Source organism: Haliotis cracherodii, unplaced genomic scaffold (assembly GCF_022045235.1).
Source record: "Haliotis cracherodii isolate W230 unplaced genomic scaffold, xgHalCrac1.p SCAF_2, whole genome shotgun sequence".
Lineage (NCBI taxonomy): Eukaryota > Metazoa > Mollusca > Gastropoda > Lepetellida > Haliotidae > Haliotis > Haliotis cracherodii.
The window spans coordinates 64,518,290-64,540,172 of NW_027266275.1; the positions used below are offsets into that span (position 1 = coordinate 64,518,290).

The 21,883-nt window shown below is 41.0% G+C and overlaps 2 protein-coding genes across 2 annotated transcripts; both read left to right on the forward strand.

Moving 5' to 3' along the window:
- The first annotated feature begins 1,490 nt into the window (after positions 1–1,490).
- On the forward strand, positions 1,491–4,057 carry LOC139469417 (beta-1,3-galactosyltransferase 1-like). Its single transcript, XM_071251582.1, has one exon. The coding sequence runs from the start codon at positions 2,790–2,792 to the stop codon at positions 4,020–4,022; it is 1,233 nt and encodes a 410-aa protein (XP_071107683.1). The 5' UTR covers positions 1,491–2,789; the 3' UTR covers positions 4,023–4,057.
- Positions 4,058–4,341: 284 nt separating this feature from the next.
- LOC139467732 (golgin subfamily A member 6-like protein 6) lies at positions 4,342–10,798 on the forward strand. The gene is made up of 2 exons (XM_071249241.1): positions 4,342–4,384; positions 10,164–10,798. The coding sequence occupies exons 1-2, from the start codon at positions 4,342–4,344 to the stop codon at positions 10,796–10,798; spliced, it is 678 nt and encodes a 225-aa protein (XP_071105342.1).
- The last annotated feature ends 11,085 nt before the right edge of the window (positions 10,799–21,883 follow it).

Below are 21,883 nucleotides of genomic sequence, written 5' to 3' on the forward strand. Positions count from 1 at the left end.
ATATTCATTACAATGACATGAGAACTGTTCCTATGATCATTTGCAGGAAGGTCGCAGAAAAGGACAAATTTATTGCATCTTCAAGGAAATGAATTCCCTAAGCTCCATATTTCCGCCTCCGTGTAAAATCTGATATTTTCAGAATAGAATTATTCCACTCAAAAACATCTTCAGGGGAATGATACAAAATTGCCGAGCTTAAGTACCAGCATTTGAAAGTCAGCCACGCGACAGTAACATTCAGCGTCTTGAAATAGAGGCATTTGTAATAGAAATTAGCGTGATACGGTACCTTATATTGCCCCATAAACCATCCAGGAGAGATGATTTGCAAATATCACCAATACAAGCTGGAATAACAGTATTCCCAAATTATGCGCGTATCCAAATCGATCCCTCATTCCAAATCTCCGATGACCAATTTAGTACGTTGTAAAGGTTCAGTTATTAATACACACACTGACCGGAATGAGGAGAGTTCGGTCAATTGCAATTATTCTTGTTTCCAAGCGTCAGTTGAACCTAAATTCTGCTCAACCTTATTGTTTGTTATAAAAAAGGGTTCATCTGGTTGAAATTGCAATCGTTGCCGCCTGTTTCCGACTCTGATGTGGAAGTTAGGGGTGTCTGTATCTGTGAACACCAGGTCTAAAAGAGTACCTGATCAGAGTTAGTTGGTGAGTGTATTTTGTCAGTAATATTCGAGTCTGGACAGGGAAACCCGTGGTTGATAGCATGAACGGCGATCAAGGCCTTCAGGTTATGCTGAAATTCCATCTGACAGGTGGCGCACTGTGACCATCCGATCCCCCTTAGTCAGCCTATGACAAGCATGGGGTTAACTGGAGCCTTGTCAACCTCGGAACCGCCACAGGCGAGATTCGTTGACTTGAAAACAAGTTTTAGATTTTTGAAACGCATTCATCACATGTTGTACATATCTTAACTGTGCTACAAAAGACCCAACAAAAAATCGACAAAACAAGTTTTACTAAAACCCCTTTCGAATATGAATAATAAAAATCCCTCAACACAATGAAAAACTATGTGACGCTATATACCACAATAGGGCGTTACCCAAAGACACACACGGACACATTGAGCAGAAAGACACAGTTCAAGGATACATTACGGGCACGCTTCCAGGACCGTCTCGGTGACATTTGAGACCATTAATCTAGCCTTCACACATAATCGATTCCCATATGCCAAATGCCGTAAAGCGAATTCCACGATATGTACAACATAAACTTCCAATGCGTGTTGCAGTTCCCGCCTTTAATGCGGAGCAGACGACAAAGATTCTTCCAACAGTTATGACGGATGGGACAAAACTGATGGATGAAACTTGGAAAAGTCCGATCCTGATGAATGCCTGAGAACGCGTTTTGGCGCCGGGCGTTCACGGAGAAAATCTAGTCCGTCCATGCAATCTTTGATATCACGAGCAACACGCTCAGATCGATCAGTTAAAGAGCGGCCACGGGGGGAACTGTTGCATCAACTGCAGAGGAAGCAATTAGGCTAACTTGGTTTGACATCCAGTTATTATACCGAGTCTTCTCATTGATCGAAGCAAAGTCATGGATCACTGGGTTGTTGCTAATTACTATTGTTTGGATGAAGACGGAGGTCTGAGTGATTCATATATAAGCAGGAGGCGTGGAGACAGGAGGCCGTTGTCCCGCGGTGCTGGAAAGTAAGGAATACTTTTGAGTCTGATATAGTGTCCTGCTTGAGGATTTAATGCAAGCCCTAGTTCATCTGCTGCGTTAGAGGATAAATGTATCGGATATGAAATAAGATAGACAATGGAGATAGAGGCCGAACATATCGCTCACAGAATAACTCTGGAAGTACTGGATCGATTGATGTGTCCCTTTAAACCCGAGAACATGGGCTGAAGCACATTTCCAGGATTTGCAGTCGGACTAGAACCTTATCCGAGTACACTTGACTAAAAAGGGCCGTATTGGAATAGACAAGACCATTTTTATGCCTTGTCATAGAGCCATTAAACAACAGCTAAATGTGCTTTGGAAATGTTTGCGTGTAAGAAAAAGCAAATACAGCCTTTAAATCGACCGTGGTGTAAAAAAACCTCAAGGGCTCCTTAGAACTCAGTCATATTTAATGCACAGTCTCCAAAGAGAAGAGAAGTATTCATCTACCACGACCGGCTGTTGTTTGACGGATCGGTGGCCGCTAATACAAAGATGAACTGATTCACCGGCAAAACGTTGGGCCGATCACAGGTGAACAAAGGCAGTTAATAGCAGGTGCCCTTTGCCTGGTGCTTTGTTCGAGTTGTGACGGAGTAGGACAACTACAGATGCGGCGGCTACAGCGCGTTACATCACTAAGGGGACGGGCAGAATACTACACAACGACTTTAGTTCAGGAATGATTGTGTACGCTTCAAACGGCATCGGATTAAAACTTGTTCGTTGAACAGACATATTTCAAAGGGAATACTCAAGATCAGTGCTTTGCCTATATGGATTTCCATGTGCCATTTTCACGGATGTTAAACTGGGAGATATTTAATTCCCTGAAATAGCATGAGATTCGTGCAAAAGGATCAAATATTAATAACTCATAACTGAACATGGAATATGTTTAATGTGCTCTGTTTATTAGCATGTACCCCACTACTGCATGCAGGTGTTCATCGTTCGCGAGGCAAGAACCCAAGTTGTGGCGGTGATCGATCGGTTTAATTGATTGGAAAGTGTATTCTTACTTTTTTGTGTGTGAACTTAGTGAAGTTATCTCCTGCACGACAATGAATGTTTATCCGTGTGTTTTTCCCAATGCCATACACGCTGAAGAGAGCCTTTCTGCACCCATTGAGATGCGTTTTGGATCTACTTAATCGATTGTTGTTCAGGTTATCTACCAAGGTGGAAATGAAAGTGTGCCTATTTCTTAAGGGAAGGAGACCACAACTGTCGATTCGGAAGGCAAAAAATATCTGTGTAATTGTTTTGTGCGTTTTGTGTTTTTTCCTAATGGATAGCCAGCTGGGTTCGATCCGAAATGTTGTGGAGGACTCGACGGTAGACGAAGGCATATCGGAACTCAATGACAGACATTTGTTATTTCGCAATTCTCTACGGGATGGGGATTTCCTTAAAAAACGGAATTACCTCGGTTTCGATGATACCAAACACAAAATCGATAAAACGAAAAATAACTCCCAGTCTGACTTCCACACCGATCTTCGATTTGCGTCTAGTTTGATTTTGATTATTGTCGTCTGCTCGCACCCAGAGCACGTGCAGCTGAGGCAGACGATAAGGGCAACATGGGGCAATGATGTCAAACATTTGGGTGAGGCAGAAGTCGTGTTTCTCGTCGGGGCGATTACTGATGGTTCTTGGCAGGAATTAATAAGACGGGAAATGGTAATTCACGGGGATTTAGTCCAAGTTGATATTGTCGAAGACTACAGGAATCTTTCACGGAAAGTAATTAAAGGAATGGATTGGGTCGTGCGGAACGTGCCCCGGACTCGGTATTACATGAAGTGTGATGATGACGTTTATTTAAATGTGCCCTATTTACTGAGCGAGCTGAGGATGGGGGTCATCAAATCAAAACAAATATTAGGGGCTCTTAGTTCAAGTGCTCGGGTCATAAGAGACCCTAGGGACGATTGGTCAGTGCCTTATACTGTCTTCCCTGCAGAGACGTTTCCTCCTTATGTTGCCGGGGGTGGGTATGTCATGTCCAAATTAGCGTTACAACTTTTACTCAATGTCTTGCCGAATCAAAGACTCATCCATCTTGAGGATGTTTTTATCACTGGTGTTCTGGCCCAGGAAGCGGGATTATCGCATGTGAGCCATGAAGGGTTTTCTTTCTGGTTGAGTTCCAAAGCAAATCCTTGTGACATCATCAGCTGCCGCCGAATAGTCAGTGTCAACATGTCCGCCAAACGTATTTCCAAACTGTACAGTGAAATAAATGAAATATTATCCACCTCAGTGAACATTTGTTCCAACGGGACCAGTATTTAAAGACCTAACAAGGCCAGTTGGTTATTCTATTTCTGTTGCCACATTGTTGTAATAAATCGATTTACTAATAGACATTGTGTACTGTCCTGTGATCCCGGATGCAGACAATTAGACATGACAGTGTTTGGGCTTCTAGGCAGATATCTCAGGACGACAATCAATGCTGGGGGTGTTAGGGTTTATTCTTTGGAGGTTTGAACATCAGTATAACATCAGGTGCTGTGCAGATGGATATGAAACAGATTTAAATTGACGTCGTGGTCATTTGATCCGTCACTATCAGCATCAGCAACATTATCATCAAGGACAGATACATGCGATGGGGATGAGGGAGGTCGGAGGTCGGAGGTCGGAGATGGAGAGTGAGGGATGCACTGATACAATGAGTGAGTATGGTTTTACGCCGCGTTTAGCAATATTCCAGCATTATCACGACGGGGGACACCAGAAATGGTCTTCACACATTGTACCCATGTCGGGATTCGAAACCGGGTCTTCGGCGTGACGAGCGAACGCTTTAACCACTAGGCTATCCGACCCCCCGTTTAAATACAAACAAATGCTAGCACATAGTTGGGGATACAATCTGCGTTTGTTAGCCAAAATTAAGTCAGCTAAGTGTTATTTTAGAAACTGTTATATTATTTAAAACGCCAACATGATTAAAATGCTTCAGCAAGCGGATGAACACCTCCGCACCCTCTCTTCCGGACCCACAGCAGCAGCAGCAGCGATACCACGTGGTTGATTTTGATGAATAGGTGGGTTTGGTGTTAAGTCGCTTTTGGTAATGTTCCCGCTATATCACGGCGGGGGACACCATGAATGAGCTTCCAAATTGTACCAACGTGAGGAATCGAACCCGATTTTAGGCGTGAAGAGCCAACCTCTAGCCTGACCCATAGCTGCTGAGGTTGATGATCAGGCCATATCAAATCTATGTTTAAAATGTTCCGACATGCCATGAGAGATTAGCTTTTGTAATATGGAAAAATCTTGATTACCTTTACTTCTAGCATTTATTGACAACCCATAAATTAACTTTGGGCTGCATTTCGTAAGTTTAGCCTCTTTAAATCTCACAGCAAAGAAATTTTGATTTCAGGAAATGTAACCCGGTAATGAAATATTTAATTGTGATATTGAATAAGTGATCTAATGTTTTCCTACAGTCATCAACAGTATCATCATTATTATATTTTAAATTGTCTTTTGAATCTGAATGTATTCTGACAAATACGTCTGTAATCACAGATGCTTTAGAATGAAAAACTTGGCCAAAAACACTCACGTTTTGGTCGTGTTGTTGATTTCATCAGCTTAAAAAAATTAAATGATTTTATCCGCAATATTGACGTTTCAATTTCCTAAACTCTGTACTGACCTCATCAGAAGCAATTTGAAGATCATGCTTCAAGAAACATTGTCTATTGTTTGACGCTCCGGCTATGACGTCATTGCCTGCAGGTGCTCGTGGCTGTCAGATGTGTCTGGGAACGGCGCCTGACATTGTCTGAGAGTTATTGCCCAAAGCAGTGGTTATTGATTCAAGCAGCAGGAAATTAGGAAACTAATACATCCTCCTGATAGTATATTTTTTTTATTCATACAGACTTTATATTCTAATAGAAGAACAGTTCAGATGTGATTGTACTGTGGGAACGATTGGATGGGTAGACAAACCACGTAAAATAAGTGAGTGTATACATTATTAAAGAATGTTATTGTGAAATATTTATTTCTTAGTGTAACTCTAAAAGGGCTCGGAGTCCAAATTTACTCCCCGGGTACCCACCTCCCTATTACCCGACCATACCCGGGTACCCGCTACAGGTCTGTAGAGGTAGGTACAAACTGTCCTATTGGGAAATGTTTAACCGTAGCTCTGGTAAAATGTGTTTAGATACATGTAAGAAACGATTTGGTGAATACACTGAAGTTGACTGAAGTTTTAGTTTTATTCAAACATATAAAAGTCAGAAGGAATGGGCGAAGTAGTCAGGAAGAACTGCAAACAATAGTGACTTGTAGTTTAAACATAGAGTTTTAGATACTTTTTGTCATTAAACAATATATCACGTGACTAACCACGGGTCCGGGATATCTGTCTACGATGTGTTTTTTCCGAAAGTTAAGTCTGGACATAACGAATTCGGATGTAGTACAATATAGATTATAACGAATCTAATTCTAAACACCGTGCAGTGGTAACAAGCTTTAAAATATTTTGTTCATGTGAATAGTGACTTTCGGATATGAAATACCGTTCTACACCGAACTCCAACCAATCCACCCCGATGTCAGCACTCATTCTCCCCATCTTCGTACCCATCCACCCCCATCTCAGTATCCACCCACCCCGTCTCAGGATCCACTCACCCCATATTCGTATCCACAGCACAATCTTCGAATCCATCTACCCATCTTCGTACCCATCCACTCCCATCTTAGTAACCACCCACCCCGTTCCAGGACCCACACACCCCATATTCGTATCTTCCCACGCAATCTTCGTATGGACCCTTCTCCATCTCAGTACCCACCCACCCCATATTCGTATCTACAGCACAATCTTCGAATCCATCTACCCATCTTCGTACCCATCCATCCCCATCTTAGTAACCACCCAACCCGTTTCAGGATCCACCCACCCCATATTCGTATCTTCCCACTCAATCTTCGTATGGACCCTTCTCCATCTCAGTACCCACCCACCCCATGTTCGTATCTACAGCACAATCTTCGAATCCATCCTTCCATCTTCGAATCCATCCACCCATCTTCGTATCCAACCACCATCTTCGAATCTATCCACCCATCTTCGTATCCATCCTCCCATCTCCGAATCATCAACCATCTTCGTATCCATCCACCCATCTTCGTATCCACCCACCATCTTCGTATCCAGCCACCCATCTTCGAATCCAGCCACCCATCTTCGTATGATCTACCCATCTTCGTATCCATCCACCATCTTCATATCAGTCCACCCATCTTAGTATCCACCCACCCCGAGTAAGGATCCACTCTTCCCATATTCGTATCTTCCCACGCAATCTTCGTATGGACCCTCCCCTATCTCAGTACCTAGCCATCCCATATTCATTATATACAGCACAATCTTCGAATCCATCCACCCATCTTCGTATCATCCATCCATCTTCGTATCTATCCACCCATCTTCGTATCCATCCACCCATCTTCGAATCCAGCCACCCATCTTAGTATCCACCCACCATCTTCGTATCCAGCCACCCATCTTCGTACCCATCCACCATCTTCGAATCCACCCACCCATCTTCGAATCCAGCCACCCATCTTAGTATCCATCCACCATCTTCGTATCCAGCCACCCGTCTTCGTACCCATCCACCCATCTTCGAATCCAGCCACCCATCTTCGAATCCAGCCACCAAACTTCGTATCCATCCACCATCTTCGTATCCATCCTCCCATCTTCGCAACCCATCCACCCATCTTCGAATCCAGCCACCCATCTTCGAATCCAGCCACCCATCATCGTATCATCTACCCATCTTCGTATCCATCCACCATCTTCATATCAAACCACCCATCTTAGTATCCACCCACCCTGACTCAGGATCCACTCTTCCCATATTCGTATCTTCCCACGCAATCTTCGTATGGACCCTCCCCTATCTCAATACCCAGCCATCCCATATTCATTATATACAGCACAATCTTCGAATCCATCCACCCATCTTCGTATCCATCCACCCATCTTCGAATCCAGCCACCCATCTTAGTATCCATCCACCATCTTCGTATCCAGCCACCCATCTCCGTATCCATCCACCTTCTTCAAATCCACCCACCCATCTTCGAATCCACCCACCATCCTAGTACTCAACCACCCCATATCCGTATCCACCCACCCCAATCTCCCAACCTACCCGCCCCATCTTCGTACCAACAACTCTGCCACATTTTATTTTTGTGTCTTCATCTTACCTAATCCTATGCCCAGTACAATGCCGGTTCTTGGGGAGCCAGTAAACAGACTGATTTTCTCGGGCGCATTATTAATGAATGTGTGACTCAGTCAAGCCGCTCAGGATTGCTTTGTTCAACCTTTTAAAACCGCCATGAAACATTAAAACTGTTAACGTGAACAGGATCTGCAGAGGCGAAGTAATTAAAATTTTCCGCGAGTCTCGATTAATTGTTGTGTTTGGCAACGACGATTGTTGGATAACAAAGGATCACCCACGCCCTGTTGGTTTACTGGGTGGGAAAAGAGAGCATGTTTCGCCACATTTTGGTGAATTCCTGTTCTTCAGCTTCAAGGGTTACAACGAGTCACATTGTTCCCAGACAGTCACCGCCCCTCGACGGGAGGATGTGGTCGACCCCAAGCTGGAAGTTCTCATGAACGTGAATGTGCTCACATGCAGGATTGACTTTCAAAGATAATGTAACCTTGTAGCAATAATGAGTACAACGAGTATGTATAACGGTGATAATTATTGACCGCAGTATAACCATGCTGTACTTAGAAGGAACTATTACTACTACTACTACTACTACTACTACTACTACTTGTACTACTACTACTACTACTTCTACTACTACTACTTCTACTACTACTACTACTACTACTACTACTACTACTACTACTACTTCTTATTCTTTTACTACTACTACTGCTGCAACTGCTACTTCTACTTCTATTACTACTACTACTTCTTCTCCTCCTTCTTCTTCTACTACTACTACTACTTCTTCTTCTACTACTACTGCTATTACTTATTCTTCTCCTTCTTCTACTACTACTACTACTACTACTACTACTACGTATTCTCTTATTTATTTCTATTACTACTACTTCTTCTACTTCTTCTTCTTCTACTACCACTGCTATTACTTCTTCTTCTCCTTCTTCTACTACTACTACTACTACTACTACTACTACTACTACTACTACTACTACTACTACTACTACGTATTCTCTTATTTATTTCTATTACTACTACTTCTTCTACTTCTTCTTCTTCTACTACCACTGCTATTACTTCTTCTTCTCCTTCTTCTACTACTACTACTACTACTACTACTACTACTACTACTACTACTACGTATTCTCTTATTTATTTCTATTACTACTACTTCTTCTACTTCTTCTTCTTCTACTACCACTGCTATTACTTCTTCTTCTCATTCTTCTACTGCTGCTTCTACTACTACTACTTCTCCTTTTTCTACTACTACTACTACTACTACTATTGCTACTACTACTATTGCTGCTGTTGCTGCTGCTACTGCTGAGGCTCCTCTTCACCAGAGATAGGCAATGTCGTGATTAGCGTCAACATCCTTGTGTATGGATTTTACGATGTTAAGAAAGAATTCTACAAATGATAATTGATTTCATAAATGGGGCATTTCATCGATCTGGTTCTGGTTGAGTTGAGATAAGAAGGAAGACATTGCTTAATCTTGATATTGGTTGAGACACACAGAGGATTATTAAATGATAGGCGAATGATGAAAGGAAATGAAAGACGACCGTTCCTTGATTATCAACATTTGCACAGACTTAATCACTGGGTCGTTTTGGGTGTGTTATGATTAACATAACAAACAGCATTATTAGCTGCACTGAAGTCACGAAGGAGTCGATGTTTCTTCATTAAAAAATCCAAATGCGTCATGTCATATAGCGCTTTCTATTAATATTGAAATAGTTTTCTTTGCTTGCGAGAAGATGAATTCAATTATACCACGCAGATCGGAATCCCTGTTTGAGTATAAACTTCTGGCATTAACTATCCCAGATACGAGCAGCGTACCATGGGATTAATTGTCGGTGACTGTAAAATGGGTTTAAAGGATGAGAGCGTGCTTTGGAGGATTGAGGTAGAGTTAAAAGTATGGGGGCTGCAGTTTTTTTTAATGAAGGACGTAGTGTTTAAAGGGTGGAAGCAGGTGTTACAAGGAGAGGTGAAAGGGTTTGAAGGAAGGTAGCGGGGTTTGAAGGAAATAGGCGGGCGTTTCAGATGAGAAGAAAGGTTTTGGAGGATGGGAGCGGATTTGAAGAATGAAAGCGCGTGTTTCAGGGAGGAAAGAAAGGGTTTGAAGGAACCAAGCGGGCGTTACAAGGAGAACAATGAGGTTTTGAAGGGGGGGAGGGGGGGGGGGGGCGGACGTTAAGAGGAGAGGAGATAGGGTTTGAAGGATGGAAGCGGGCGGTACAAGGAGAGGAGAAAGGGTTTGAAGGATGGAAGCGGGCGTTACAAAGAGAGGAGAAAGGGTTTGAAGGATGGAAGCGGGCTTTACAAGGAGAGGAGAAAGGGTTTGAAGGATGGAAGCGGGCGTTACAAGGAGAGGAGAAAGGGTTTGAAGGATGGAAGCGGGTGTTACAAGGAGAGGAGAAAAAGTTTGAAGGATGGAAGCGGGCGTTACAAAGAGAGGAGAAAGGGTTTGAAGGATGGAAGCGGGCGTTACAAAGAGAGGAGAAAGGGTTTGAAGGATGGAAGCGGGCGTTACAAGGAGAGGAGAAAGGGTTTGAAGGATGGAAGCGGGTGTTACAAGGAGAGGAGAAAAAGTTTGAAGGATGGAAGCGGGCGTTACAAAGAGAGGAGAAAGGGTTTGAAGGATGGAAGCGGGCGTTACAAAGAGAGGAGAAAGGGTTTGAAGGATGGAAGCGGGCGTTACAAGGAGAGGAGAAAAAGTTTGAAGGATGGAAGCGGGCGTTACAAAGAGAGGAGAAAGGGTTTGAAGGATGGAAGCGGGCGTTACATGGAGAGGAGAAATGATTTGAAGGACGGGAGGGTTTTTTAAAGGATGTAAGAGAGCGTTTCAGGATGAGGAGAAAGGGTTTGGAGGATGAAAGCGGGCCTTTCAGGACAAAGAGAAGAAGTTTGAAGGATGGGAGCGGGCGTGTCAAGGAGAAGAGGAAAGGTTTAAGGAATGCAAATGCTTAAGCTTGTTATATCAAAGTCTGAGGGAGTTTTGTCATTGGCTGCGTTGGTGTGACCTTTTCTTCCCTCTGCGTGGATTATTGCGCTCATCTTATCAGATATCACTATGAACCAGCTGTCTTATCGATCATTTCACCTATCACACCTGTCAGCGTTCACATTTGGACTACAGAAAGTGTTATTTATAAGTGCCTATCTGATGGCTATTCAAAGCTTTGGTAATAAACGTGTTTTCATATTTGGCTATTTGAAATTATCACTTTAAGTGTTATCCTGTTGAATGATAATGTTTTTGGTTATATTTGTTATCTTATTACCCGCTGCTATTAATAACTATGAGTGTTCTACAAACGGTTGATGTGAACACCCATATTATTTCATCACTAATCATTCCATCATGTCTATCATTCAAAGAAAATCAGGAGGATTTATATAATTATATATCTTATCATGGACACAGCAAATATTTCATTATCCCATGACAAAATACGCACATCCAATTCCACTCTGGGAAATTGCACAGACAAAGGAAAACCGAAAACCCACCCATTCAATCAGTGTAATGGTGGAAAACAATCTCCTGTTCCGAGCTAAGTTCTACCAAAAGATTAAATTATTTGTAATATTACCGCATTTTATTACAGACTTGAAAGAAATTTATAAATAACATAAATTGAAGCATCAAGCATTTCACCAAGAACCTTTGAAATATTCAAATTGTTGCTTTTAATATCGGGCAAAGAAACACCCTTGCATGTTGCAAGACATTTCAGTTAAGGGAATTATATCAGTCACCGGAATTATTCTGACTGATTAAAGCTGCTGCACCCAGAAAGAAAGGTGGGGAATTTTCCTTTGAAGCAGGTTACGTTACTAATGACCAGATATTTGTTTAATGAATGATTATGTTTTGGAATTTCCTTCAGAACCCGAATGACATTGTTACCCTTTCTCCTACGATGTCCGTTACAATTATGTTAACATCACAGTAGGTACTTTTTCGACCCTTCAATATTTAATATGCGTTTTCTGAAAATATTTGGAACATTGTCAGGGAACGGTTCCGACACAGAAACGACCCGTGTGTCTGATCTACGTTTTGTAATAATAGTATCAGTATGCTCACGACGGTAGCTTGAGATTCCTGTTTCACAATCTGATTGGATCACAATCATCGTGGCTGGGTAACAATCTGTGGGTCTCAATCAACGTGGCTGAGTAAAAATCTCCGTGGCTGGGTAACAATCTCAGTGGATCACATTCATCGTGGCTGGGTAACAATATGTGGATCACATTTAACGTGGCTGAGTAACAATCTGTGGATCACAATCAACGTGGCTGAGTAATAATATGTGGATCACAGTCAACGTGGCTTAGTAACAATCTGTGGATCACACTCAACGTGGCTGGGTAACAGTATGTGGATCACAATCAACGTGGCTGAGTAACAATATGTGGATCACAATCAACGTGGCTTAGTAACAGTATGTGGATCACAATCAACGTGGCTTAGTAACAGTATGTGGATCACAATAAAGGTGGCTGAGTAACAATCTCAGGGGATCACAATCAAGGTGGCTAAGTAACAATCTCAGTGGATCACAATCAACGTGGCGGAGTAACAATGTGTAGATCACAATCAACGTGGCGGAGTAACAATCTGTGGATCACAATCAACGTGGCTGGGTAATAATCTGTGGATCACAATCAAGGTGGCTAAGTAACAATCTCAGTGGATCACAATCAACGTGGCGGAGTAACAATGTGTAGATCACAATCAACGTGGCGGAGTAACAATCTCAGTGGATCACAATCAACGTGGCTGAGTAACAATCTCAGTGGATCACATTCATCGTGGCTGGGTAACAATCTCAGGGGATCACAATCAAGGTGGCTGAGTAACAATCTGTGGATCACAATCAACGTGGCGGAGTAACAATATGTGGAACACAATCAACGTGGCGGAGTAACAATATGTGGATCACAATCAAGGTGGCTGGGTAACAATCTGTGGATCACAATCAAGGTGGCTGAGTAACAATATGTGGATCACAATCAACGTGGCTGGGTATCAATCTGTGGATCACAATAAACGTGGCTGGGTATCAATCTGTGGATCACAATCAACGTGGCTGGGTAACAATATGTGGATCACATTGATCGTGGCTGGGTAACGATCTGTGGATCACATTGATTGTGGCTGGGTAACAATCTCAGTGGATCACAATCAACGTGGCTGGGTAACAATCTCAGTGGATCACATTCATCGTGGCTGGGTAACAATCTGTGGATCACAATCATCGTGGCTGGGTAACAATCTGTGGATCACAATCATCGTGGCTGGGTAACAATCTGCAGATCACATTCATCGTGGCTGGGTAATAATCTCAGTGGATCACAATCAGTGGATCAACGTTGCTGGGTCACAGTCTAAGTAGATCACAATCAGCATGGCTGGGTAACAATATGTGGATCATATTGATCGTGGCTGGGTAACAATCTGTGGATCACAATCATCGTGGCTGGGTAACAATCTGTGGATCACAATCAAGGTGGCTGAGTAACAATCTCAGTGGATCACAATAAACGTGGCTGGGTAACAATATGTGTATCACATTGATTGTGGCTGGGTAACAATCTGCGGATCACATTGATCGTGGCTGGGTAACAATCTGTGGATCACAATCATCGTGGCTGGGTAACAATCTGTGGATCACATTCATCGTGGCTGGGTAACAATCTCAGTGGATCACAATCAGTGGATCAACGTTGCTGGGTCACAGTCTAAGTAGATCACAATCAGCATGGCTTGGTAACAAACTCAGGGTTCAAATTGTACTGAATAATGTATAGCCCCCTAATTTTTCCTGTCTACTTGCCAATAGTTTCTTTTGATATTTTTTCGATCACTGCAATTTTGTTATGGAAAAAGAGGATCCGAAGAATTTAATTTCTTTGCACATCACCTTTTCCCCCGACTGCCAGCATGTCCAACGAACAATTTTCTTTCTGAGGTAAAACCTCACGGCAAATTATTCCGCTCCATTTTGCTTTGGGAACTAATAATTTTTACAAATAGAATTGCAGCTGCTCCCAATAATATCAAAGGAATTATCCAGAAGGCGACTATGTATAGGATATGATTTTTGTCGGTGCTGTGATGTGGTGTGTTAGTGTGTGGAGTGTAGTGTTAGTGTGAGGTTATAGCGTGTAGGTCTGTTGTGTTGTGTGTGTTGAGTGATGTGTAGTCTGTGGTTTGTGGTGTTGGGTAGTGTGTGGTCTGTGGTGGGTGGTGTATGATCTGTAGTGTTGTGTGGTGTTCTTTTGGAGTGTGGTTTATGGTATATAGTGTTGTGTGATGTGCTAGTGTGTGGTCTGTAGTGGGTGGTGTATGATCGGTAGTGGTGTGTGATCTGTAGTGTTGTATTGTGTGATATGTAGTGTTGTTTAATCGTGTTATCTCTAGTATTAAGTGTTGTCTAGTGTTGTGTGATATGTAGCGTTGATGTTGTGTGATTTGTAATGTTGTGTGCTGTGTGATCTGTAGTGGTGTGTGATCTGTAGTGTTTAACCTGTAGTGTTGTGTGATCTGTAGTGTTGTGTGGTGTGTAGAGTTATGTGATGTGTGATCTGTACGTACTAGTTGTATGTGTGTTGTGTGGTCTATTGTGTTTTGTACTGTGTGGTATGTACTGTTGTGTAGAGTGGCGTAAACTGTGTACGATTCCGACTATGTCCTGAGCATGTGTAAATGAATCACTAACAAATATTGATAATACCAGTGCTTGGTGTGTGTTTATGTAACTTCCTTCAAGGACGCTACGAGACATAATTACTATGATACACTGGATACTGAATACGGAACCGAATACTGATGTGGAATTTTGTGGGATGTCTAGGGACATTTGTCTGAGAATGTTACTTAAGTTTAAAGCGTCAGTTCCCTTTATTGGGAATTTCAAAATTCAGGAACATGCAGTCTTTTGTGATTTAGTGGGTCTGTTTCTAGTTTTAAACGTTTAAAAGCAATAACATGAACTATATTCTCTAATCGATACTGTGTGCTCTTAGTGCCTGTAGACCCACCCGTCAGCAAAAGTTCATTGCTCGACTCCTACAATATCCCGAGCATCAAATAGTGGGGATACAAGTAAATATGGTTCAAGTCAAAATATAGACTTGCATCGGACATCATTTTGGTCACTGATGCGTGAAATGTCTTCGACATGTCCGCCATGTTCAAACTTTGAGCAAGGGTCATATGACGCTCTTTGAAATCTTGGTAGATAGAGCGTGCTCGGTTGTATCTCAAACATTTTGAAATGTAGACACAAAGGGCTAGAGCTGCTGGAATGTTGCTCGACATGTAGGGAAAGATGATGTCACCCCTCTCTTCATAGTCTTGTGCAAGGTTTGAATCACCCTGAGTCTTTATGCATAGATCTAAATATAAACATTTTTTATTTCTAGTTCAGGTGGGTAAATCAGTCGAAGGGAATTAGATATTTGTCCACCATTGAAAGATATCGGATCTTCGATATACTTCAAGCTTAAATTAAACATCTAGGCCAAAATCTTTTGTTTCGATTTTGCCAATCCGAACACATTCAATTCAAACTGATCATGGCAAACTCCCATGAGGGTTTCTGCTTCTTTCCTCAATGTTATATCCTTAAATGTCAAAAACATGTTCAGTCCAGCATTTCACATTTTGTTTTGTCGGTTAAAATTCAGATGACATTTTATTTTCCTTTTGACAAATTGTCTTGAACCGTTGAAGATAGAGATGTAAGTATATCTATGGTCACCTCGTTTTGTGAAACTATGCCTTTTGGAACAAGTCGAGGTGAAATTGGGATTAACGTCGAGTCCAATATTATTGCACTTATATAGAGACGTACATGCACGTGTGTGTGGCTGCTTGTACTAGTCCGGACTGATGCCGATTTATACTGCTAGCACACTGAGATACCATGCCGCGGTTTAACATGAATACCCCACTCAGACACAGTATACAGACCCCGAGCCGACCTAGTCCCTTACCATCTACTATCTTTAAACGTCTTTTGGTATGACGCGGTCGGGAATCGAACCCCAGACTTTCCGCTCTCCGGGCGGACGCTGTACCTCTAGACCACGGAGACGGTCATGGAACAAGGAATACAATTTCCCCTTTAGTTTGTTGTTTGGGATGGTGGTGTATAACAATGACAATTAAACTATTTTTTAATAGAACAGAATTGAACTACTAATATTCAAGGAAATCCTATGAGATTTTGAGATTCCACTTGGTGTTAATTCCACTTGCCTCAGGGGCGGTCGGGTAGCCTAGTGGTTAAAGCGTTCGCTCGTCACGCCGAAGACCCGGGTTCGATTCCCAAATGGGTACAATGTGTGTACAATGAAACCCATTTCTGGTGTCCCCCGCCGTGATATTGCTGGAATGTTGCTAAAAGCGGCGTAAAACCAAACTCACTCACTCACTCCACTTGCCTCAAATACTTTCTGTGAATATAAGGAAAGTACATCCTTGATCGTATTAAGGTTTGTGGTTCATCTCTTAGACAGGGATATGATGGTACATTTAAAATTTGCTGGACCCATCAGTATAGCTCTCTCTGTACGGCTTTAGTGGAACTTCGGAATCCAGTACAAAAGAGGTATTGACATGTCTGTAGGCTTTGTAGTCTAGCCAAAAGTTGAAAGTAATGATGCATGGTTTTGGCAGATTTCCTGTTAAGATTCTGGCCTAATGTCGATGATATGTCATGTCACTTATAACAAGTTCTCTGATCCAACAATTAATGTTGTGATGCTTCTGTAGAATGGTTTTGTTGAGACAATTCCAAAGAGATGTTATAGATTTGGGTAAAACGATATAGTTATATAACTTTTTCATAGAAAGACCTTGTGGGTATGGAATTGTATGCTGTGTAGAAGAACAAAATATAGTTCTTGAATCAAAACAAAATGAAATATTACGGATTTGGGTAAAAACGATATAATTATATAACTTTTTCATAGAAAGACCTAGTGGGTATGGAATTGCACGCTGTGTAAAAGAACATAGTTCTTGAATCAAAACAAAATGAAATATTACAGATTTGGGTAAAAACGATATAATTATATATTTTTTCCATAGAAAGACCTTGTGGGTATGGAATTGCACGCTGTGTAAAAGAACATAGTTCTTGAATCAAAACAAAATGAAATATTACGGATTTGGGTAAAAACGATATAATTATATAACTTTTTCATAGAAAGACCTTGTGGGTATGGAATTGTATGCTGTGTAGAAGAACATAGTTCTTGAATCAAAACAAAATGAAATAAAATTACTGCTGAGTAATTATACGATAACGAGGTCGAAACATCTAGACTTACTCTATTTCGTGTTTGTACATTCAGAGTATTGAAAACCCTGCACCAAGTTCCCGTATTGTCGTTGAGTGCATGTTCAAGGCTCCGGGTTGACGCTGCATTACCTGCTGGTGTGATAACCTCTCACTAGAGGAGTGACTGACGAGGAAACCAATATTCGCTTGCAATAAAGACTGTTTAGCGCTTACTCATTACCGCAAGCAGGCCACCAATTGACTCACAACACCATGAACACCAGAACGCAAACCTAATCAACCGGCTTGAAATACGCACAGCTCCAGCCATTGTCTTAATAACATAACCAAAATAAAATATTTATCTTGCGCTTTTAACTTAATAGTTTTCTTACACATAAAATCTATATCCTCTAGTTACATTAGTGACCTAAGCGCCATTCCAACCGTTACTGCCACAAACACGTATCTCTGTGGTGTGTCTTCCATGAATAATTCCCAGGCAGTCGTGCCGTATCGGAAGCATCAACACAAAGTACTCTCAACGTAGGCACAGTGTAATACTCTTTGGCACACTGCTTCTAAGATGATTACAGTGTACAGGCAGTTTGATTGCTCGACCAAAGATTGTCTGTCTGGAATTCAGCCTTTGATTGGGCTGTATAGCGTCTGAACACGCAAGTGTGTAAGCTTGGTTTCTTTATGGTGTACATTGCGGTTATCAAATATCATCAATAACGATTACTGGAAAAGACGGCCATACGTCACTTTCTATATGCACAGCCACCGTAGTGTGCTATAGGACGAGGTGAATCCCTTCTGAATACATTTCTCGCCGATCTAGATATTGCCCATGAAATAAAATATATTTACTATAACAAGACACTACAAATTACCCCCCCTCCCCACTCCCCAAGTAATCAAAAGTTAAGTAGCGGGTATCATAAAATATTTTCTAGTACTGACGTATTTTGACATTTTTTATGTCTTGTTGAAGAAAGTTAGTCAATAATGTATTGATATTTTTTTGAGATTCAAGTGTTTCCAATTGTAAGGGTAACAGTGGCCGGGCCGTCAAAAACGCCAGGTTCACTGATAAGATTTGCGTCCCCTAGTCGTGCAAGGTTTCGCTGATCGTGATTTGTAGTACCAGATTCGCCCTGTTTGGGTTGCATGTTGATGATTTCAGTATTTTTTTTATACGTACACGTCTTGAATCACTTTGGCATTCCACCGCCATGATGCTGGCACGCCGTGATAAAACTGAAGTACTGACTGAAGCGGGATTATAACAACCCACTCACTACCTTCTCGTTGTATATACACACCTTACCATTTTAGTCCATTTTAGTCAAGGTAGTTCATGCAGTAGCTGGATGTTATATTTCTGTTAAACCAATGTTACAAACAAATCAACACAGTATAGCCTTTATTCCCAGTTCTGTTACATTTTGCCACAACACACTATATAATAGGAAGGCAGATACTGAAAGTGACGTCACAGACCACAGTCAATTTCTTTGACGTAATTATCGTGTGTGAGTGTGTATAACTACAGATCTTTGAATAAAAAAAAAAAAAAAATTCTGAAGAAGTGTGTGATTGAGTGAGTATGGTTTTACGTCGCTTTTAGCAATATGCCGCAATATCACGACGGGCGACACCAGACATTGGCTTCACACATTGTACACATGTGAAGTCTTCGGCGTGACGAGCTACAACATCACTAAGTAAAGGAATCTGCTTTAACTGAACACATTCCTATTCCGGTGTTCATTTCACAACAGAAGAGGAGTTTGCATTGTTAAATCTGTTTTGTAACTGTTGGTTGTTTTATGCCGCCCTAATCAATAGCCCAGTGTTATCACGACGGCCTCTGAATATTCACCACGGGTATGCTTCCTAATGCATGGTCAACTGGTAATATTAAGCCTATATACAAGAGAATGGGTGACTCGTTAGGCCCTGCTTCTTATCGACCTATCACAATACTGAAGTGTTCTTGGTAAGCTATTTACTGGTATTTTAAACACTAGATTAACTAACTATTTAAATGTGAATAACATATTATCGCCAGCCCCAGCTGGATTTCGTGAGGGATTTTCTAAAATTGACAATATTTTTGTTTTGAATGTGCTAATGATTATGCTAAAAAATAATATAGAAAAATTATATTGTGTGTTCATTGACTTTTCAAAAGCTTTTGATAATGTCTGGAGGTCTCTGGTCAAAATTGTTCAATTCTGGAATTACGGGTAAATTTTTAACATTAGTTAAAAACAGATATAGTGACATTAAGTCATGTGTTCAAATAGGCAAACACACTTCAAACTTCTTCAAAAAGTTACACTGGAGTTCGCCAGGGAGACAATTTATCTCCCCTACTATTTTCAATGTTCCTTAACCACCTCGAAGCGTGGTTGATAGAAAACTGTTCTCAAGGTGTCAAGTTAACGCTGTCAGATGAAACATTTACTCTCTGTGTACAGCTCCTGTTACTGCTGTACGCTGATGACATAGTTCTATTTGGTACCGACCCGGGATCTCTACAAACTACTTTAAACTCACTCTTATTATACTGTCGAAAATTGAAACTAACGGTTAACATATCTAAAACTAAAGTTATTGTTTTTAGCAGTGGTACTACAAAGAGAAAACTCGCGATCGCCCCCTTCATTTTCGACAATAAAGAATTAGAAACGGTAGACTTCTATGATTATTTAGGAATAAAATTCAATAAAAATAGAAAATTTGGACTTGCCATCAAAACTTTAATCGAGAATGCCACAAAATGTATATACTGTCTCCTGAAGAAATCCCGAAACATCAATCTCCCACTCGATTGTATTATAAAAGCGTTTGATGTTATGGTGTTACCAATCTTACTGTATGGTGCAGAAGTGTGGGGATTTGAATGTTTGAATATGGTTGAAAAAGTTCATATAAAATTCCTTAAATTAGCGGCTGGTTTGAAATTATCAACTCCTTCTTTTATTGTCTATGGTCTAAGAGAATTATAGGTTTTTGGCATAGACATATTATACGACCGCAACAAAATAAGTTTTCGACTCTAATATAAGGATGGATGCTAACGTAAACTCCAATATTCACCCTTGGTTATGTAATTTAGAATGTCTATTAAGCTCCTGTGGCCTGACCCAAGTATATGATATGCCATGTAATTTCAACACCAAGTGGCTAGTCTCGTCTGGGGAAAGAATATTGACCGATCATTTTCTACAATCCTGGAGAAGTTCAATGTTGTCGAGTCCAAAAGGTTTCTATTATAAATATCTTAAAGAAATGCCATTATTTGAAAACTATCTCTATCTACCTAAATCTGTTTATTAACCGCTCTTAAAATTTCGCAAAAATAGCCACAATTCACCAGTCGAGACTGGCCGCTGGAATAATGTACCCAGAGAACAACGTCTATGTTCATTCTGTAACTCCCCAGCAATAGCAGATTAATTCCATTATGTATTTCGATGTCAAGCTTTTGATAACAAAAGACTTGCACTTATTCCTAGAAGATATTTAACTTGGTCAAATGTGTTTTCATTAAAAAGCCTATTTTCAATGACCAGACTGAACGAGCTAAAACGTCTATGAAAATATGTATTATTTGTATTTACCACTTTGAATGCTAAATCTAAATGCACACAACCCTCTCGATGTATTTATCATATTCATCTCTGTACTTTATATATGCTCTTGTACCACGGTCGGTGGTCTATGGAGAATAAAGAAACTGAATAATCCAACAATCCAGTGATTGATAAACCAAGTCATCAAGCAAGACCACTACCATCTATTTTATGGCCTCCTACGACAAACAAGGGACTGATTCTCACCCGGAATCCCCACATGGGTATTCACCAACTTCACTCAGAATATGATTGTTTTGATTACAGCTGACAAACACACAATTACAGAGAGACTGCGCACAATCGTTAACCTTGACATTAGGAAGCACCGTAAAGCAAGTCTACTCGTTAATATTTATGAACTTCCCTATCAAACCCGGTAGTATAAATCTAGTTAATCTCTTTTAACATTTAGGCTAATTTGAACACATGGTTCCCTGTACACGTCAGGCATAGATCAACTAGAGTATATAACTCATATCTACCTCTAGATCATATTACACGAAGCTTGGTTTAACAGATTTGAGGTATCCTTTTGGTCGATCACCATTTGGTACAAAGTATGAATTAAGCTCATTCGTGGTGTGAACCGCCCTGGTGTTATTAATAATGTTAACATTGACGTAAAATCATACTCACTCACTCCCATAATCCCTCATTTAGACATATCAGGGTATCAACATTTTCTCTGAAGAATGTGTAACAGTCGTCCCTCCCCTTGAAAACAGGTTGCAATGACTTTCCTTCAGCTATCAAAATAGAAATAACCCACAAACTGTACTAAAGGGACCCGCACAAGCATGCCTTCACTTTGTGCATTAAACGTTATTAGATATATCGATAAACACAAACGCTCCCCAACCACTTTACATCTATCATTTGGACAGTCGGCAAACACCGGGCCTTCCCCAAATTTCCCAATATGGCCGACATGTTCT

Excerpts from the sequence above, each read along its gene's own strand:
- LOC139469417 (XM_071251582.1), top strand. The coding sequence starts at position 2,790 with ATGTTTATCCGTGTGTTTTTCCCAATGCCATACACGCTGAAGAGAGCC.
- LOC139467732 (XM_071249241.1), top strand. The coding sequence starts at position 4,342 with ATGGGGATGAGGGAGGTCGGAGGTCGGAGGTCGGAGATGGAGA. Across the intron at positions 4,385-10,163 it reads TCGGAGGTCGGAGATGGAGA|GGGGGGAGGGGGGGGGGGGG; the intron begins GTGAGGGATGCA and ends GAGGTTTTGAAG.